General features: G+C 52.0%; 8 protein-coding genes across 8 annotated transcripts; all 8 read left to right on the forward strand.

Moving 5' to 3' along the window:
- Positions 1-22: 22 nt before the first annotated feature.
- On the forward strand, positions 23-754 carry HMPREF1120_08908 (uncharacterized protein; the record flags this gene model as incomplete). The annotated part of the gene is made up of 1 exon (XM_009163179.1): positions 23-754. One exon carries the CDS (start codon positions 23-25, stop codon positions 752-754), a length of 732 nt encoding a protein of 243 aa, XP_009161427.1.
- Positions 755-1,370: 616 nt separating this feature from the next.
- Positions 1,371-1,565, forward strand: HMPREF1120_08909 (uncharacterized protein; the record flags this gene model as incomplete). Its single annotated transcript, XM_009163180.1, has 1 exon — positions 1,371-1,565. The coding sequence occupies one exon, from the start codon at positions 1,371-1,373 to the stop codon at positions 1,563-1,565; it is 195 nt and encodes a 64-aa protein (XP_009161428.1).
- Positions 1,566-1,648: 83 nt separating this feature from the next.
- Positions 1,649-2,463, forward strand: HMPREF1120_08910 (uncharacterized protein; the record flags this gene model as incomplete). The annotated part of the gene is made up of 3 exons (XM_009163181.1): positions 1,649-1,768; positions 1,837-1,947; positions 2,005-2,463. The coding sequence occupies 3 exons, from the start codon at positions 1,649-1,651 to the stop codon at positions 2,461-2,463; spliced, it is 690 nt and encodes a 229-aa protein (XP_009161429.1).
- Positions 2,464-3,018: 555 nt separating this feature from the next.
- On the forward strand, positions 3,019-3,678 carry HMPREF1120_08911 (AAA family ATPase; the record flags this gene model as incomplete). The annotated part of the gene is made up of 3 exons (XM_009163182.1): positions 3,019-3,076; positions 3,129-3,202; positions 3,253-3,678. The coding sequence occupies 3 exons, from the start codon at positions 3,019-3,021 to the stop codon at positions 3,676-3,678; spliced, it is 558 nt and encodes a 185-aa protein (XP_009161430.1).
- An 872-nt stretch (positions 3,679-4,550) lies between these two features.
- On the forward strand, positions 4,551-5,381 carry HMPREF1120_08912 (uncharacterized protein; the record flags this gene model as incomplete). The annotated part of the gene is made up of 1 exon (XM_009163183.1): positions 4,551-5,381. The coding sequence occupies one exon, from the start codon at positions 4,551-4,553 to the stop codon at positions 5,379-5,381; it is 831 nt and encodes a 276-aa protein (XP_009161431.1).
- Positions 5,382-8,266: 2,885 nt separating this feature from the next.
- On the forward strand, positions 8,267-10,541 carry HMPREF1120_08913 (uncharacterized protein; the record flags this gene model as incomplete). Its single annotated transcript, XM_009163184.1, has 3 exons — positions 8,267-9,192; positions 9,244-9,918; positions 9,983-10,541. 3 exons carry the CDS (start codon positions 8,267-8,269, stop codon positions 10,539-10,541), a joined length of 2,160 nt encoding a protein of 719 aa, XP_009161432.1.
- A 1,242-nt stretch (positions 10,542-11,783) lies between these two features.
- HMPREF1120_08914 (uncharacterized protein) lies at positions 11,784-13,517 on the forward strand (the record flags this gene model as incomplete). The annotated part of the gene is made up of 1 exon (XM_009163185.1): positions 11,784-13,517. The coding sequence occupies one exon, from the start codon at positions 11,784-11,786 to the stop codon at positions 13,515-13,517; it is 1,734 nt and encodes a 577-aa protein (XP_009161433.1).
- Positions 13,518-14,196: 679 nt separating this feature from the next.
- Positions 14,197-14,846, forward strand: HMPREF1120_08915 (uncharacterized protein; the record flags this gene model as incomplete). The annotated part of the gene is made up of 2 exons (XM_009163186.1): positions 14,197-14,265; positions 14,337-14,846. 2 exons carry the CDS (start codon positions 14,197-14,199, stop codon positions 14,844-14,846), a joined length of 579 nt encoding a protein of 192 aa, XP_009161434.1.
- Positions 14,847-15,177: the final 331 nt, after the last annotated feature.

Consider the following 15,177-nt stretch of genomic DNA (forward strand, 5'->3'; position numbering starts at 1 on the left):
TACCCCGTCCGAGATTGACGCGATGGAAGCGATACGCCTTCCTACACCGTCACCACCACCGAAGCCGTCGTCCGTCGAGGATCGACCTCCATCCCCTGGCGCTCATCCTGTTGCGTTTCTTTTCTGGCAAAGCAGGAACGCTGCCCCTCCCGTGGCTGCACTGCCGAGGTTAACTCCTCCTACAGACGGTGATGGTGATCACGAAGACAGCAAACCACAAACTGCAGCAGAACTCATGAGTGAAGAGTCAGCACAGCGGTTGTTGGAGGACAACGCCGACATGGCTCCTCGTGCAGAACAGTGCCAATCCTCGACCCGTGCAGCATCACGTAAGCAGCAGCGTCAGCCGACTACGCGTCGTCCTCTAACACGTTCGAATGGCCGCACAACTTGTTCGACGGCCCGGGTCGACATTCCATCTCCAGCTGCCCGAAAAACCAGGCAAGCCCGGAAGGCGGGTGGAGCTCCAATCTCGTCTTCGAAGATCTCTAAGCCAACTCCAACGCGTCGCAGCCTCCGGATCGCGGAAAGAGAAGGCCGCTCGAAAGGTGTTTGTGCCCCAGCAGAAGCCATGAAAGCTATGAACAAAGACGATGTGACAGCGCAACCGCAACTGAACCAGCAGGTCAAGGAGACCTCAACGAGAACGACGAGAAGGAAGACGGATCGCACCAAGGGAAGACATCCACCAACAGCGTCGAAGCCGCAAGGCGTTGCAAAACGAAAGGGCCGTTCACGACGTTTGAATGCTTGAGGGGGGAGGATGTCCGGCGTTGTTCTTCTGGTGGCGACACTGTCTAGACATACCATTTGGGACCTTGAAAACAGTTGGGACCTCAGGGGGTCAATAATGGGAGAGGAAGTGAGGTCTTGGGGGAGCAGACTACGCGGCAAACAATATTCTGGCACAGTTGGCTGAGGAGAACCTAGCCACTCGAGGAATGTAAGTAGAGCTTCAATCGATTCCAGTCCATGAGGGAATTGGTTCAGTTACTGCAAATAGCCCAATACACCACTGCTGGCCATCACTACTATGATCTACATCAATTCGGTCCCTTGCCAACGCCCTCGGTCTTAAAAAATCCGATACACATGCTTTTACGGCATGGGCCTCACCATGCTGCAGTTTCGTCTACCCAACCACGAGCCAATTCAATCCACCGGCCACCAACTCGTGCGGGTGAGGTTTTAGCCAGTCACCACTGAGCCCGAAGGTGAAATCCTGGGAAAAGACTCAGCGAATTCCTTATACTATACTCACCAAAAACTGCGCCCAAGCCTATCCAGAAGGCTTCCACACCGCTATGACCTCAGTCTGTGGCAACTCAAACTGCGCCGGAAGCGGTAAGCCAAGATGCCTTAGATACGACATGGGTGAGGAGAAAAAGACCGATCAAGATGTGGAATACTTCGATCTGCGATGCCAGTATCTCGATTTCGACGGCAAAGTATTTGGAACGGTCCAGGCTAAGCTTTCTATCGAAAAATTCCATGGAGCCAGACAGATCCACACTCTGAACACATTTCCGCTCAGCTTTCATCCAACCCACGGGAATATTAGGTAGAGTCTTGCAACCTGTGGTCAGAAGTTCATAGGCTGATAGGCACTCACCACCGGAGCTTTACAGGACACGCTTTCTTCCAGCATATGGACGGCCTCATCCGAAAGACAATTGACTCGAGGATCATGATTGATGCCCAACAATTTCGGAAGAGCATCCCCAATTATCCGCGGTTCTTCACCAAAAAGTCCGACTTCGAGGTGGACGTGAGCCTATTTGTGTCGTCAAAAGAATCAAACTCGCCAACAAGATTTGACTATCCCAAGACAACAAGCACACGCTTCTAGACAGCTTTATAGATGTCAAATCTACTATCTTGAGAGATATCCTACGAGATGTCCTCGATGGGGCCACCAGTGTCAGCTTGCGGGAAGACAGACCATCGGTGAGTAATATACTTGAAAGATCGGAATCATCAACGCGACCCCCAACTCTTGACTAGATCAACCCGGATGTTTTGTTCACGTATCACACCCAACTTGATGCGGTCCATGCGACTACAAAACCAGGATCTCCTGAGAGGCTCCACCTCGGTAAATTGATTGAATTCCTGAAGTCTCACTACGCCTCGGCAAGCGACAAGCTCACTGCTCTCGTTCAACACATGGAGATTACATTCGATCTGCTGCCCGTCTTTTTCCAGCCAAACTCCATCGTTTACATGGTTTCTTCCACTTCTGAAAACCCAAGATGTCCCCTTTTCGATGCTAGAAAATTCCAGATCGAGCACGGCCAGAAGCGTTTCGACATGAACTGTCGATATCTTACCCATGATGGAAAATGTTTTGGTGAAGCAACAACTATGGCCGAAATTTCCGAGTTTCACGGTGTCACGAAGATAACTTCATCAGGAGTCTATCCTCTTGACTATCACCCAGAGAAGCAAGAGGTCGTTGACTAGCTGAATGGGCGCGGGCGAAAGGTTCTCTCCCTTATCGGTACTCATTTCCGTATGTGCGACGGGCAGGGTTTCTATATCGACAAGAAAGAAGTGAAGAAGTTCCCTGTGACGGGACGAGTCATGGTTGATGCTGCCTCATTCAGGGAGAAGAATCTAAATTATTTCTTTCCCCGGCTTGAGACAAGTCCTCGGAAGGTCACAAATGGCTTTGGGGCATTGACTCTGAGGACGCCTCCAGAGACGATTCTTCTGAAACTGGTCATGAGGTGCAGAGACTAAAGATTCCGTGCTCGACGGAAGATTTGTTAGTTTGCAGCTAGACCGTATATGCCTTTTGTTTTCAGAGGAAACGGTGGGGTCGGTATTGCCCTTTCCTGTCACTGAATCACAGTCGAGGTGTCTTGGGCTAACCATCCCTCCGTCTAGGCGAACTCTGCGTGGACGACATCGAGAATATTAACGGGGATCATTCTGCGTTTGATACTCTCGTGATCCCGGCTAATCAAAAGAACATCGTCCAATCTCTCGTGGAACGTCACCCGACTGGCACTGACGATGAAATGTTTGAACGATATTATCCAAGGAAAAGGTCAAAACACCGTTGCCCTTTACAGTATGTTTCCGAATCGACGCTCTATCCCTCCAATCAGCTAACTTTGATCAAGGCGGCCCTCCTGGTGTTGGCAAGACTTTGACGGCGGAAGGCCTAGCGGAAAAGAGGAAGCTTCCTCTCTACAGTGTCTGTCAAACCTACTTCATTTTGTCTAGGCCTCATCTAACTCCGCATAGGTGTGCGCGGGAGACCTAGGTACAAATGCCGAACATCTAGAAGAAAATCTACTCGAAATCACCTCGCTTGCCTATAAATGGGGAGCCATCATTCTGATTGCTGAAGCCGACGTGTACCTTGCCGAGTGCTCTCTTCAGGATGTCCAACGGAACGCCCTTTTATCAGTCTTCCTCCGCCATCTGGAGTACTTCCAAGGCATCATGTTTTTCACCACCAATCGGGTCGCGACTTTTGACATGGCAGTCCAAAGCAGAATCCACTCTTCGATCAGATTCGGCGACCTCGGTAAAGATGCGAAGAGAAAGATCTGGAAAACCTTCTTGGGTAGGGTGAAAGATGGGGGCTATCATATCAGAAAAGGAAATAGACAGCTCAAGTGTGAAAAAGGTCAATGGAAGACAGGTAAGACGTGTCAACTATGGTGAATGGTTGTCCCACCCTGACGGCTGACTGACCATTATCATGAATCAGATTAAGAACTTTGCACGCACAGGCATGGAATTTGCTTCATAGAAAAAAGAGCCGCTTTCTCTTAAACATCTGAAGATCGCTATCGAAGCCGGTGAAGCGTTCGAGATTGACTACCTGGGATTTGGACCGACTTAGAGCTTGAGGAGTTATACGTAGGTGGATCTGGATCTGAGTCGCCATGACTTTTAGACAGGGACTTTGGCAAATTTCATGTCGAGTTCATTAGGTACTCTTGTTGACTTGGGCACTATGTGCTGTTCAGAAGGTGAAAACTGGTGCCATTGAACAGATACGTAGTGGGGCCTTCGTGGAGGTAAGTGATATACTATATGTGGACACAGGATCATATTGAGATGTCCCTTGGGTGCAAAGGATCCCCTTTGGCACGGTTTCTGGGATTAGGGAATGGATTGTGCTGTGAGCATAACCATCCGATTGGAAGAAATGCGGATTTGTTAGAGCGTCAACGCGATTCCTTGCTTTTTCTGACTCTACTTGAAACGGTTGCTGTCGCCACTACTGTAAAAGCTATGCTCGCCAGGCTGGAGTGACACTTTTGCGGGCTGGTAAAGTCGCATATAATTGACACGCAAGACATCTCTGGCCGCATAGTGACATAGCTTTCATTGTCGTATCGTCTGAGCACCAAGGTACGAAGTTCCAACAATTCGAGAGCTTTTACCAAATTCCTCACTAACCCAGAAATCCCTCAGGCACGCTATCTCCTCATCTCCTGACCCATCTCCTGATTAAGCCCCGCGATCTTCGGTTGCTCTACCATCGCTGTCACCCGATTGACTCCTAAATCGCTCTCTATGAGGATGCGATGGCTTCACAATCCGAAATACTGCTTCCTCGAGACCTCTCCAGTCTTCCTTTCATTAACGCAGGCGTAACGAGTGTGGTCCGCGCCCTTGATGAGCATTCTGTCATAAAATTAGCGGGTGACGAAGATAGTCTTCGTGCACTTGAGGTTGAACGCAGAATTCTTGAACGACTAGGTGAACATCCTCGCATCGTCAGACTATTATATGTTCACGAGACAAAGCTTGTCCTCGAGCGTCTTCTATATCCTCTTCTTGTGCGACTTTTAGAGCTGCGAGATCAAGAAGCCGCCCCGTCCACGGAGGAGATTTTGAAATGGTCCGCCCAAGCCGCCGAGGGTATGGAATACTTCCACGGAAAGAATGTACTTCAAATTGATATTGGTTCCCACAATTTACTTCTTGACTGGGATGAGAACATCAAGTATTGTGATTTCTCGGGGAGCTGCATCGATGGTGGCTGGACCTATGCTGCTCCTAGTACACGCGCACAGCATCCTTCTATCTCGCCCAAGTCACCTTCAGTACAGTCGGAAATCTTTGCACTCGGCTCTGTTTTGTACGAAATCTCAACAGCTCGAAGGGTATACGAGGACTCGGAGGAATGGGAATTCGAACGCCATTTTACTCAAGGCGAGTATCCCGAGACGCAACACTTGTTACTCGGTCATGTCATTTCTAAGTGTTGGTCTGGAGGATATAATAATGCTGGTCAGGTCGCTGCGGAGATTCGGGCAATTCAACGACGATTCAAGTATGGTGATCTCAATCTACCACTTGGGCACTATGTATATGCGGAAACAGAAGGAGAGCCGCCGGCTTCGTCGAGGTAAGTCGATATTACCGATGGTCCAAAGTCCACTCATTCTCGCGTCAGCCCACTAGTTGTCACCGTGTACTCGATTCAGAACATCTCGACCTTTACTTCACTCGCATCCCTCATTATCTGCTCGGCGTGTGGCCAACAACTATCGCTAGAATACAATGGATTTGGCAGAGCGTAATGGATATCTTCCCTGGAAGCTAGGAAAACCTCAATAAAGTCGATCCGAGAAAAGACACTCTGCCAATTCCGCTGATAGGTCTCGTTTTGAAGTTGGCGACAGGTCTTGTTCAGCCCGACTCTTGGTCAATTTTCATAGCGCTATCCCCCACAATTGCCAGCATAACGAGGCGACTAGTCATGAGGAGGCATCGCGATGGGAAGCTAACAATAATCATGGATTTGACTGGATTCTGGCACGAAGGACAATCACCCGCGTGTTTTGAGGTGCCAAACGTGCCTAGGTCCGTCCTGCTCGCGTGCTCATCATCGCAATGACGCAGTGTGGTTCGGTTCTGGGGTCGAGTGCAGCGGGCCGTAGTGTCTCAGAGTCAACTGGTGTTTCGGAATAGCTGTGCAGCGAGTAGAAGTCACGGGGAACTCGGTGTACGTACACATCGTCGATGATATTGCTACTTCTGTTGCTAATCAAGGAGCAGGTTTCAGGAGGATTAGAAGGCTTCGGTAGGCTATCTCTGGTTCATGCGGAGGGCAGGATTATGTAGCTCTCAACCCTCTAATAGTGTCTGGCAAGCACACGCCAAAGTCCACCCACGAATAAACTAGTGCAGAGCCAACGCATTCGCTTTTCTGTCGACTCGACCCTGGGAATCGGCAACATGAATGTAGGCGGGCTGACTGGTACCAGAGCTATCTGGCTGCCAGACGTATAATCATGCATCATTTCGCGCCCTGTTTGTATGATTCCCTAAAAAACTGCGGTAGAAGCCAATGTAGAAGCCGGAAATAACTAGTACCGGACCCGGCGCTATATCACAAAATGGCGTATTGAACGTTCCTCACCTTTGTGCCTTCGAACCAAAAGAGCAATCTGATATGCTACGTCAGATTGAGGCGGATGATGATTCACCTGACTGGATACATGACCACGGCCAAAAGATGAGCGTGGATCTCACCATCATTGAGGGAAGTGTCAACAAGCAAGTACCCAAGCAGGACATTTTATTGTCGAGACTGCAAACTGTAATGTACAATTCCCCTTTTCTCCGAAATGTTGCTAGAATCTGACACGTTCCTCACAGCCTCTACAGACCAAGGTAAGTCCTGTAGAGCGAACCACCTTAGCGCAAATAAGAGTACTGCTTTCTGCTTGCGGTCAGGCTCTCATGGTTCTTGAATTCCAATATAAAGTATAGCCAAAACATTGGAAGCAGTCTGAACGGTCTTCATCTTGCCGCATACTTCGGACTAAGATCTTCCGTGGAATCAACACCGAGAGTCGCTTTCCCACAAAGTCATAAGAGGGACAAAGCCGAAGCAGATGTGAGGGATGAAAATGATTGGACACCACTGTCATGGGCAGCATATCGAGGACACGGAGCGGTGGTGGAGCTGCTGGTGGAACGAGATGATGTCGAGGCAGATTCAAAGGATGAGAATGGTCTGACACCACTGTCACAGGCAGTAGAATGAGGATGTAAAGCCTCAGGGTTGCTACTGGACATCGCTAGTGTGGACAGTAGGATCGAGGATCCGCGCGGCCTAACAGCTCTTCAGCTAGCGACATTCACCAGCAATGAAAATATTGAATCCGAGAGTTGAAATAGGACTAGATTTTGTTGGTCTGCAGACTTTATTTAAGAGAGCCGGGCTTCACTCAGTATTCGATCTGACGGAAATCTTGCTGGACTCCCCAAAAGAGAAATGTTTCCACGAGAACTTAACGAGTTATATTATAAGCCGGCGTGGGCTCCCTAGGCTCTGATAGCCGCAGCCTTGGCCGTAGGCTAGTGGCACTCTTGCCGATAAGGCGTAGTATCTAGTATATCCTCTAAGAATATAAATGATATTACGGTAGAAAAAACACCGGAGTTGAACCTAGACGCTTATTGAGGCGGTATAGTGTATGCTAAAAGCGGCGCCTAGGGCGGCCACTTTTGGCGGCTATTTCTCCTACATCCAGAGGTACTCCGTATGCTACGTCATGCACGCAGCGTCCAGCCTGGCATGGACGTACATAGTTAAATTGAACAGTCAAGGCACGATTGCTCTATGAATGGGACGCATTCGTCTTCTGACTAAAGCGTGTTATCCCATTAATGATAAGCAGCAAAAGCGAGTAACAGACTCGTCGAGACGGGCCATTGTAGTATTCCTGGAGTATCAAGGCACCCAAGTGGGTTAGGGCTCCCCGGTGGTTCGCTTTGGATGCGAGCCTCCCGCGCGGCCCCGGGATAGCGATCACTCCTCATTCCTCTCCTCCCTCTGTGTACTAAACATCCTGGTCGGCGCATAGGCGCAGCTGGGTATAAACACCTTCCGAATCGCGGCATATATCGTGCCTGTTGCTGCTGATCAGACCTCGATGAGTGTCAGATCGCAGCAAACCGAGCTCGCATCGTCTCCACCCTGGGTTCTCTCCTCTGCCAGTGTAATACCAGCCTGACCGACGACCTTTCCTGAGCACTGGGTGCATGTGATAGACACGAGCATAGCCCTCTAATTCATACATCACCTCGTCTACTAGACGCGTCTGTTGCCTTCGATCCTGCGCCGGCGCTTCGAAAAGCCATGATACTGAGGGTTGCCTACCACGATCCACGCAGCCTCTATACCCCTACGATCCGATGTTGATGTCTAGCCACGATCCGACGCGCCGCATTCTCAACTGCCATTCGCTCACAATCATACAACTAGACTACGATAACGACCGAAATGATATCTGACGAGCAATACGACCTTTGTCGTCCAATATTGGACGACGCTTCAATAGAAGAAGAAGATAAAACAGAACGCTTGGAGGAGCTGCTCAGCAAGGAGGCTGGACTGAGCGGACGTGCCCTGGAAAATGCTGTTCTAGATGCATTGTGGAAACACCGAAATGCTCAGCGCGGCGAAGTTTCAGAGACTCCCGCACGACACCAGGTCATTCGAAAGTCATCCCCGGCTCCATGGCAGGCCAACAGAGCACCTACACCTCTAAGTTCTCTACCTCCCCTCTCGTCAAGTCCTGCCCTTTCAGCTGGCTTCCCGGTATCGCGTCCCAGCTTCTCCCGTCAGAGGTCAAGCGCCCCGTCGCCTTTCGTCTCCCCCCGACCCTCGCCGCGTCTCGCATTAGCACAGCCGATACCCCATAGCCCTAGCCTGAATGCCTACGAATTCTCCGATGCTAGCCCTACACCGGACTTTTATGGAGATTATGGCCATGAGAATGTGGACTGGCTGTTGTCCGACGACACAGCCAGCAACACGTCTTCGACGACTGCTCCTGGACATCTGAGCGCTTCAGCGCCTGAGTGGGTCCCACAACCGGATATGAGTCCATATGACATTCTGCGGTCAGTGTTGGGGGACCGGAAGACCGATGAGGAGATCGAGGATGCTCTTAATAAACACTCCTATGACCTCGGTTCCACAATCGCCGCTTTACTAGGAACGGATGCCGCTGACACGCAGTTTACACCGGCATCAAGCAATGAATCAAAGGTTGTCGTCGGCAAGTCAATGACAATGAATCAGGCTCGCCCTTCCACACCGAGTACTTCGAAGAGTACGATCGTCTGCAAATACTGGCTGGCATCTGGCTCATGTCTACGGGCTGACTGCAGGTTTGCCCATGACACAAGTGGTTATCTTTGCAAGTAAGGCTAAATTGACATGGGAGCTTTTCATATACTGACAATATGCACCAGGTACTGGATGAATGGGAACTGTCTGGCAGGAGATGCGTGCCAATTCTCTCACGACCCGGCTCTTCTGATCAATCATCTTTCGGTTGGCGAAACCAATGCTTCACAAAACTTCCAACTCCAAGATCAGCAAGACCAGTTTCCGAGCCTGTCGAGCCAGAGTGCCAGGAGCGCCCTTCAAGCTGGTCTAGCAGCAGGTAATGTTTTCGTGCCTAGTAGTCAGAAAGGCCGCGGTGGTGTGGGCAACCTCGCTCCTGGACCGCGAACAAATTCCAGGCCCACCTCTCGACATCAAAATCGCCCCGAGTCATCATCGTCCCTGTCAATGGACGATCCCGAGGCGTTCCCGAGTCTAGGAGCTCTGACCGCCAAGCGAGGAGGGAAATACCCTGGCTCTCGTTCAAGGTACGGAGCCGGCAGCGGGGAGACTCAGGGGCCCTCGTCGCTTGCAGACGTCGTGCGAATGTCACCATCTATAAGTCCTACTCAACCACGGAGGGTGGACCCGACGCGGAGAATCCGAACATATGCCAGTTCCGAGAGTGCGGCGGCTCGCAGAATCCCGGAACCGCAGCACCTTCCATGGCTAGAGACCGGTGCTCGTGCTAACCAGCAATACATGAAATTCCGCCAGGAAGCCATCAAGCATGGAAGCATACGCAACAAATTCCTACAAAGGTGAGGAATCTCCAGGCAATCAGCAGACAGACCTTGAAGTCAATGGCTAACATGTGATGCAAAGTGCCGCTCAAGCCTGGAACCGCAACGATGCGCGAGCAGCGAAGGCACTATCTCTTCGTGGCCAGGCTGAGAACGATGCAATGAGGAAAGCTCATCGAGAGGCAGCAAGGGCGCTGTATGACGAACGGAACCAACACCTTTCGGCCCCTATGGACGAGAACGAAGAGATGTACATCGACCTCCATGGTCTCCACCCGGAGGAGGCCATCGAGTATCTGGAAAATATCCTCCTTGCGCAATCTCGACGTGGAAGAAGAATCGTATACGCCATCACCGGCACGGGTCACCATAGCAAAAACGGCAAAGACAAGGTTGGCAAAGGTGTGCGCAACTGGCTGACCGAGTGGGGCTACACTTTCCGCGAGTTCAGTGTTCCCGGCGAGCGCGGTGGCTACATCGGTGGTGTGCTAGGGATTGATATCACGAGTCACAGACGGCAGCCCGTCTCTGCGGAGGAGATTGGTTCGAGGGAGGAGGAAGAGCCGTCTCCCAAACCAACCGCAACAACTTCGGTAGGCAGCAAGATCCAAGTGCTCAAACGCGCGGAGGTACCGGCGTAAAAGCAGTGGCCATAAAAAAAGGTTATCATGGCTCATTCTCCGCCGTGGGTTAGAATATGCAATACACAGATCGTGTCAGCAGTGTGGAACAAAAGTTCTTCCAAGATTAGTGACAACAGCAGAGCTCGTAAAGTCTGATAGAGGTTCGCTGGAAAGGCGACGGATAAGGGTATCCCAGAAATCAAGTTGAAAACTCGCTAATAAGTCATGGAGAGAAGGTTCAATCGTTCGTTTGCCGAAGTGCTGGGAAATTCTCGGTTAAGGAAAAATATATTCAAAGTCGGGGCCGCGATGTCGAACCGTGATCGAACGGGGGATTCGACTAATTGAATGCTGTGCAAGTTTGCGCTTGAGTTACGGGAAGAGACATCACCGCAGCAATAAAATATCGTCCATTCCGCACACCTATCCATTCATCCTCGCACATTCTGTGAGACGAGTTGGTTGTAAGCGCACGTTCGAGTTCGAGTTCAATTGTGAACACGGTGACGAGCACATGGCACGACCAATCAGAGCCGGCGACACTGGCACCACTGCAGTACCCATCGCTTTGGGCAACATCAACATCATGAACTTGAATTCACGTCGACTTTGGATCCGAGTTGGCTCATGTTCGAATTGTTCACGTTCCAGTTTGTGCTGGTTGTGCGCTTCAACACCGCATCCAACTGGTGATTCATGTCAATCACCTCCGTCGCACCGAGGCGAGATCTTCGTCCATGGCCCACTCATAACCCCCTGAACCACTCTTGATATTCCCCGGCGCTTAGCCCGCATCGTTGAATGGCGGACCCTGCTGGCGACCATGCAGTCGACGGTGAGTCGGATGTGCTGCTTGACCAGCTTCCGTCAGTCTAGGGCCCAGCAACCCCCGGAGCCTTACCAGTCCAGCCACCGCTCAAGTCCATCGTTCCAACCAGGTAAACCTCCTCCCCGCCAGCGGGCTGGTCCAACCCCTGTTGTCGGGTATGATTTGTTCCTCGTGTTGCTTCATGCACATGGGGATTCGCACCGTTCACGTCTTCACCTCTTGACCTGTACCAATCATGGACCATGACCACCACGCGCCGTTGCCGCCTGCAGCAATCATGTCCAGGTACATCTACCGCCGAAAGCACCCTTTTGTGCTGTGCCACGAGCTGCTTCATGTTATTCTCTCCGGCAGAGGCCCCCTGAAGGGGCTGAAAGCAGTTTCAGGCATCGCAGCATCGCATGGGCGGTGTTGTTGAGCTGCCTACAAAGATGAGGTGTCGGTGCTCGACTTGGATTTGGTTCAAGTTGTTCATCTTCTTCGTCCTCTACGGCCTGCCCTCCGTTATCATCGCACAACCTCACAAGAGTAGTATCTGGAACGTCGACATCCTCACGGACCCCGCCCCTCCGCCTGATAAGGGGCCTCCACTATCTGCCGGCGCCCTGCGAGACAAGTCAAAGCTCAAGTACGAAATCATCGGCATCGTCGGCTCATATCTCGCCTGGCTCTCGCTCACCGTCGTGCTTCTTGTTCTGGTCGGCAACAGACTTCGGCGCCGCACCCAGACGTCCAATCGAAGTTTAAGCATGGAGATCATCCGACCGAGCCATCCACTTTTGGACCGGACCCCAATGTCCGCCAGTACCGCCGCGACGGATCTGGGACCGTTGCCCTCGCCCCTAAAGAGCCCACGGTCCGGCAAGATGGCCAGCTTGAGGTCGTGGGCCAGAGGCGGTCCAGGACCAACAACAGCCCACAGCCGGAATCCGTCCAATATGAGTGCCGGCGTCGCTTCGACCGTTGACGAACGGATCCTCGAAGCCGACAAGGCTCGAAACATGGACGATTTGACCAAGTTGTATGCCGCCGTCATGGCCCACGACGATGAACAACAGTCGCGCAAAGCCTCCATGACCACTGCCAGCAACTACAGTGCCCGAACCTCGCCTAGATCCCCCCAATTTTCTGTTTCTCATCAGGCCCATGCTCCGCTCGCCAGTCCTGTATCTACTTACTGTTATCCTCCTTCCACCCCAAGATCTCCTCCTTATACTCCTCGGGTCCATCATGGTGGGCCCATGTCGCCGCAAACCCCAAATTACACTCAACAGTATTATCAGCACCAACTGCAGCAGCCACAATCGCCAGCAGCCTACTCTGCACACACGATTGACTCGCCCGCGGCAAGCCCTTTGTTCCACCCCTTGGCACCGACACCCATAGTCGAGCAGGACGAAGAAGACAACCAGGACTCCTTCATCCCGTCCCGCACCAACAGCAGCAGTCGGAAACCCGGTCGGATCTCTTCCGCTCTGGCCCTTCTGCCGGGCCGCTCATCTACTTCTGATCAGTTGGCCTACAAGACCACCACCGGCATCGACAACAACACCAAAAGCAAGAAACGGCCCAGCGCCATCTCGGTCCGCGGCCAGCCCATCTCGCAGCCTCTACGCTCAACTGACTCGCAGGGGTCCAACTACCTCGTCGCCATGGGCTCCAGTCACTCCACGCGGGTATACGACAACCCGAGTCGGCCGCCGGTGCCGCCGAGCCAGAAGTCGGCTACTGTCTCTACCACAGCAGCGCAGGAAATGGGCAAGGGTCCTGCTGCTAACAATACTGTTCGCAATGGCGGGGTAGATGGGACCCCAGATCGCGATCCCGCGGCAGCGTCAAGTGTCCGTACCGAGGAAGCAAGTCCCACATCATACAGCCTCCCATTTCGGCAATTCTACAGCAACGGATCGCTGAAAAGCGCCCCGCCCACCAAGACGACATTTGTCGATCGCCGTGAAAGCATGCTGGGCACGCACCCCAAGACCGGCGTGCCTCAAACCCCGTACAGCCCTTACATGCCCTACACGCCCATGACGCCGGTGACCCCCCGCACGCTGGTGACCAAGAAGGAAATGAAGAAGAACCGTAAGAAGGAAGGTCTGAAAGTCCTCAGTGAGGATGATATGGTCATGAGTGATGAAGACATGTGGGGGGAGATGAAATGATGTGCCAGTTCCGGGTTTTGCTTTTGCTCATGTCAGGGTATTTCACTTTTGAGGCTGTAGTTTGTGGTTGAGGTTTGTGTTGTTGATTGTCTCATATCTCACTGTGGCACCTTTATTGCAGCCGCTTTGGATGGAGTGTGGTCCTGGCTGGGCTGCCACTGGCACTGCCTGGCAATCTCTTAGATCCAGATGGCCTTCTCCATCCCACGAATTCAAAGAGAGACGGCCAGACCGACATCAATTAGTGGTATGAAAAGCGCCCTTCCATTTGCAGATCTAGTCGTCCGCATCCGTCTCTCCTTCTATCTTGCAATACAAGTACTGCGACCTGGAGTTGTAGAACTATTCAAAGATATTTGAAAGTATGAAAGTACCTGGCTAAACTTCTTGAAATGCAATGGCTCACGAGTATTACAACTTGAATGCCGAGTCTTGAGCACGCCGAAGACTGGTGACAAGGCTGAGGCGGAGGGTCCGTAGCCTTGTCACCTGGCTCGGAGAACTTGAACCCCACACCGGCACTGCATACTAGGAACACATGCATTGACACGATCCTTACACACCGGCATGACATACTGCAAAGGCACACATCAATACTAGTAGACCACCACCACGACTACTACTATTGTCGGTCTTTCATGTTTCCGCAATAGCAGCACTCCTCACCCAAACATCGACCATGATCAACGCAATACTCGTGTTCAACAACAACGGTCAACCCCGGTTGACCAAGTTCTACTCTCAGTTGGTACAGACACTCCCTCCCACTCTCTCTTCCCCCGAAGTTCTTACCGGACCAGCCTAACATTGTCGAACTAGGACACCGCAACGCAGCAATCACTACTCTCCCAGATCTTCACACTTGTATCAGCGCGGCCCGCGTCGGCATGCAACTTCCTCCCTCTGCCTCCACTGCTCGCACCCAGCGCAAACAGCTCGTCACCCGATGCGCCCACCCAAATCACGTACCGTCACTACGCGACGCTGTACTTCATCCTCATATCGACCTCGACCGAGTCGCCGCTGGCTCTACTGGATTTCATCCAGGTTTTTGTCGAGGCGCTGGACCGTCTATTCGAAAATGTGTGTGAATTGGATTTGATTTTTGGATTCGAAACACTTCACGCTGTTCTGAGCGAGATGGTCGTGGGAGGCGTGGTGGTGGAAACGAACTTGGACAAGATCGTCGAGGGGGTCAAAATCAGTGAAGGGGGCAGAACGAAGCGGAAAGCTGTCAATGCTCGCGACTCCCACAGTGGTATAGGAAGAGGAGCTGCCGGGTTTGCGGGGTTAGGCTGGACTACGGGGACGGGGAGTAGTTGGAGATGAAGAAAGAAACAGAAAGACTTGGATACAGCAAACGACAAACGAATGCGCGCACGCAGGTATCTGGAGGGAGCCAACAGGTGAACTGGAATCCGGAGACAACAAACGATATGCGCGGGTGACCCAGTGGGTTGCTATAACAAGTCCTTGCTGCTGCAGCAGAGTCAAGAGTGGTTGTACCCCTGCCACGCAATGCGCCGACGCTTTTTATGGGCACTCCACACATTCATACTGGAGGTGCAGATGGCATTGCCATGCCGTGGGACCACTATTCGAGTCGGAGGGTTGTACGCGTCGTTGACACCGCTACATGCCGCCGAACACTGCCACTCCC

The sequence above is a fragment of the Exophiala dermatitidis genome (assembly GCF_000230625.1).
Source record: "Exophiala dermatitidis NIH/UT8656 unplaced genomic scaffold supercont1.8, whole genome shotgun sequence".
NCBI lineage: Eukaryota > Fungi > Ascomycota > Eurotiomycetes > Chaetothyriales > Herpotrichiellaceae > Exophiala > Exophiala dermatitidis.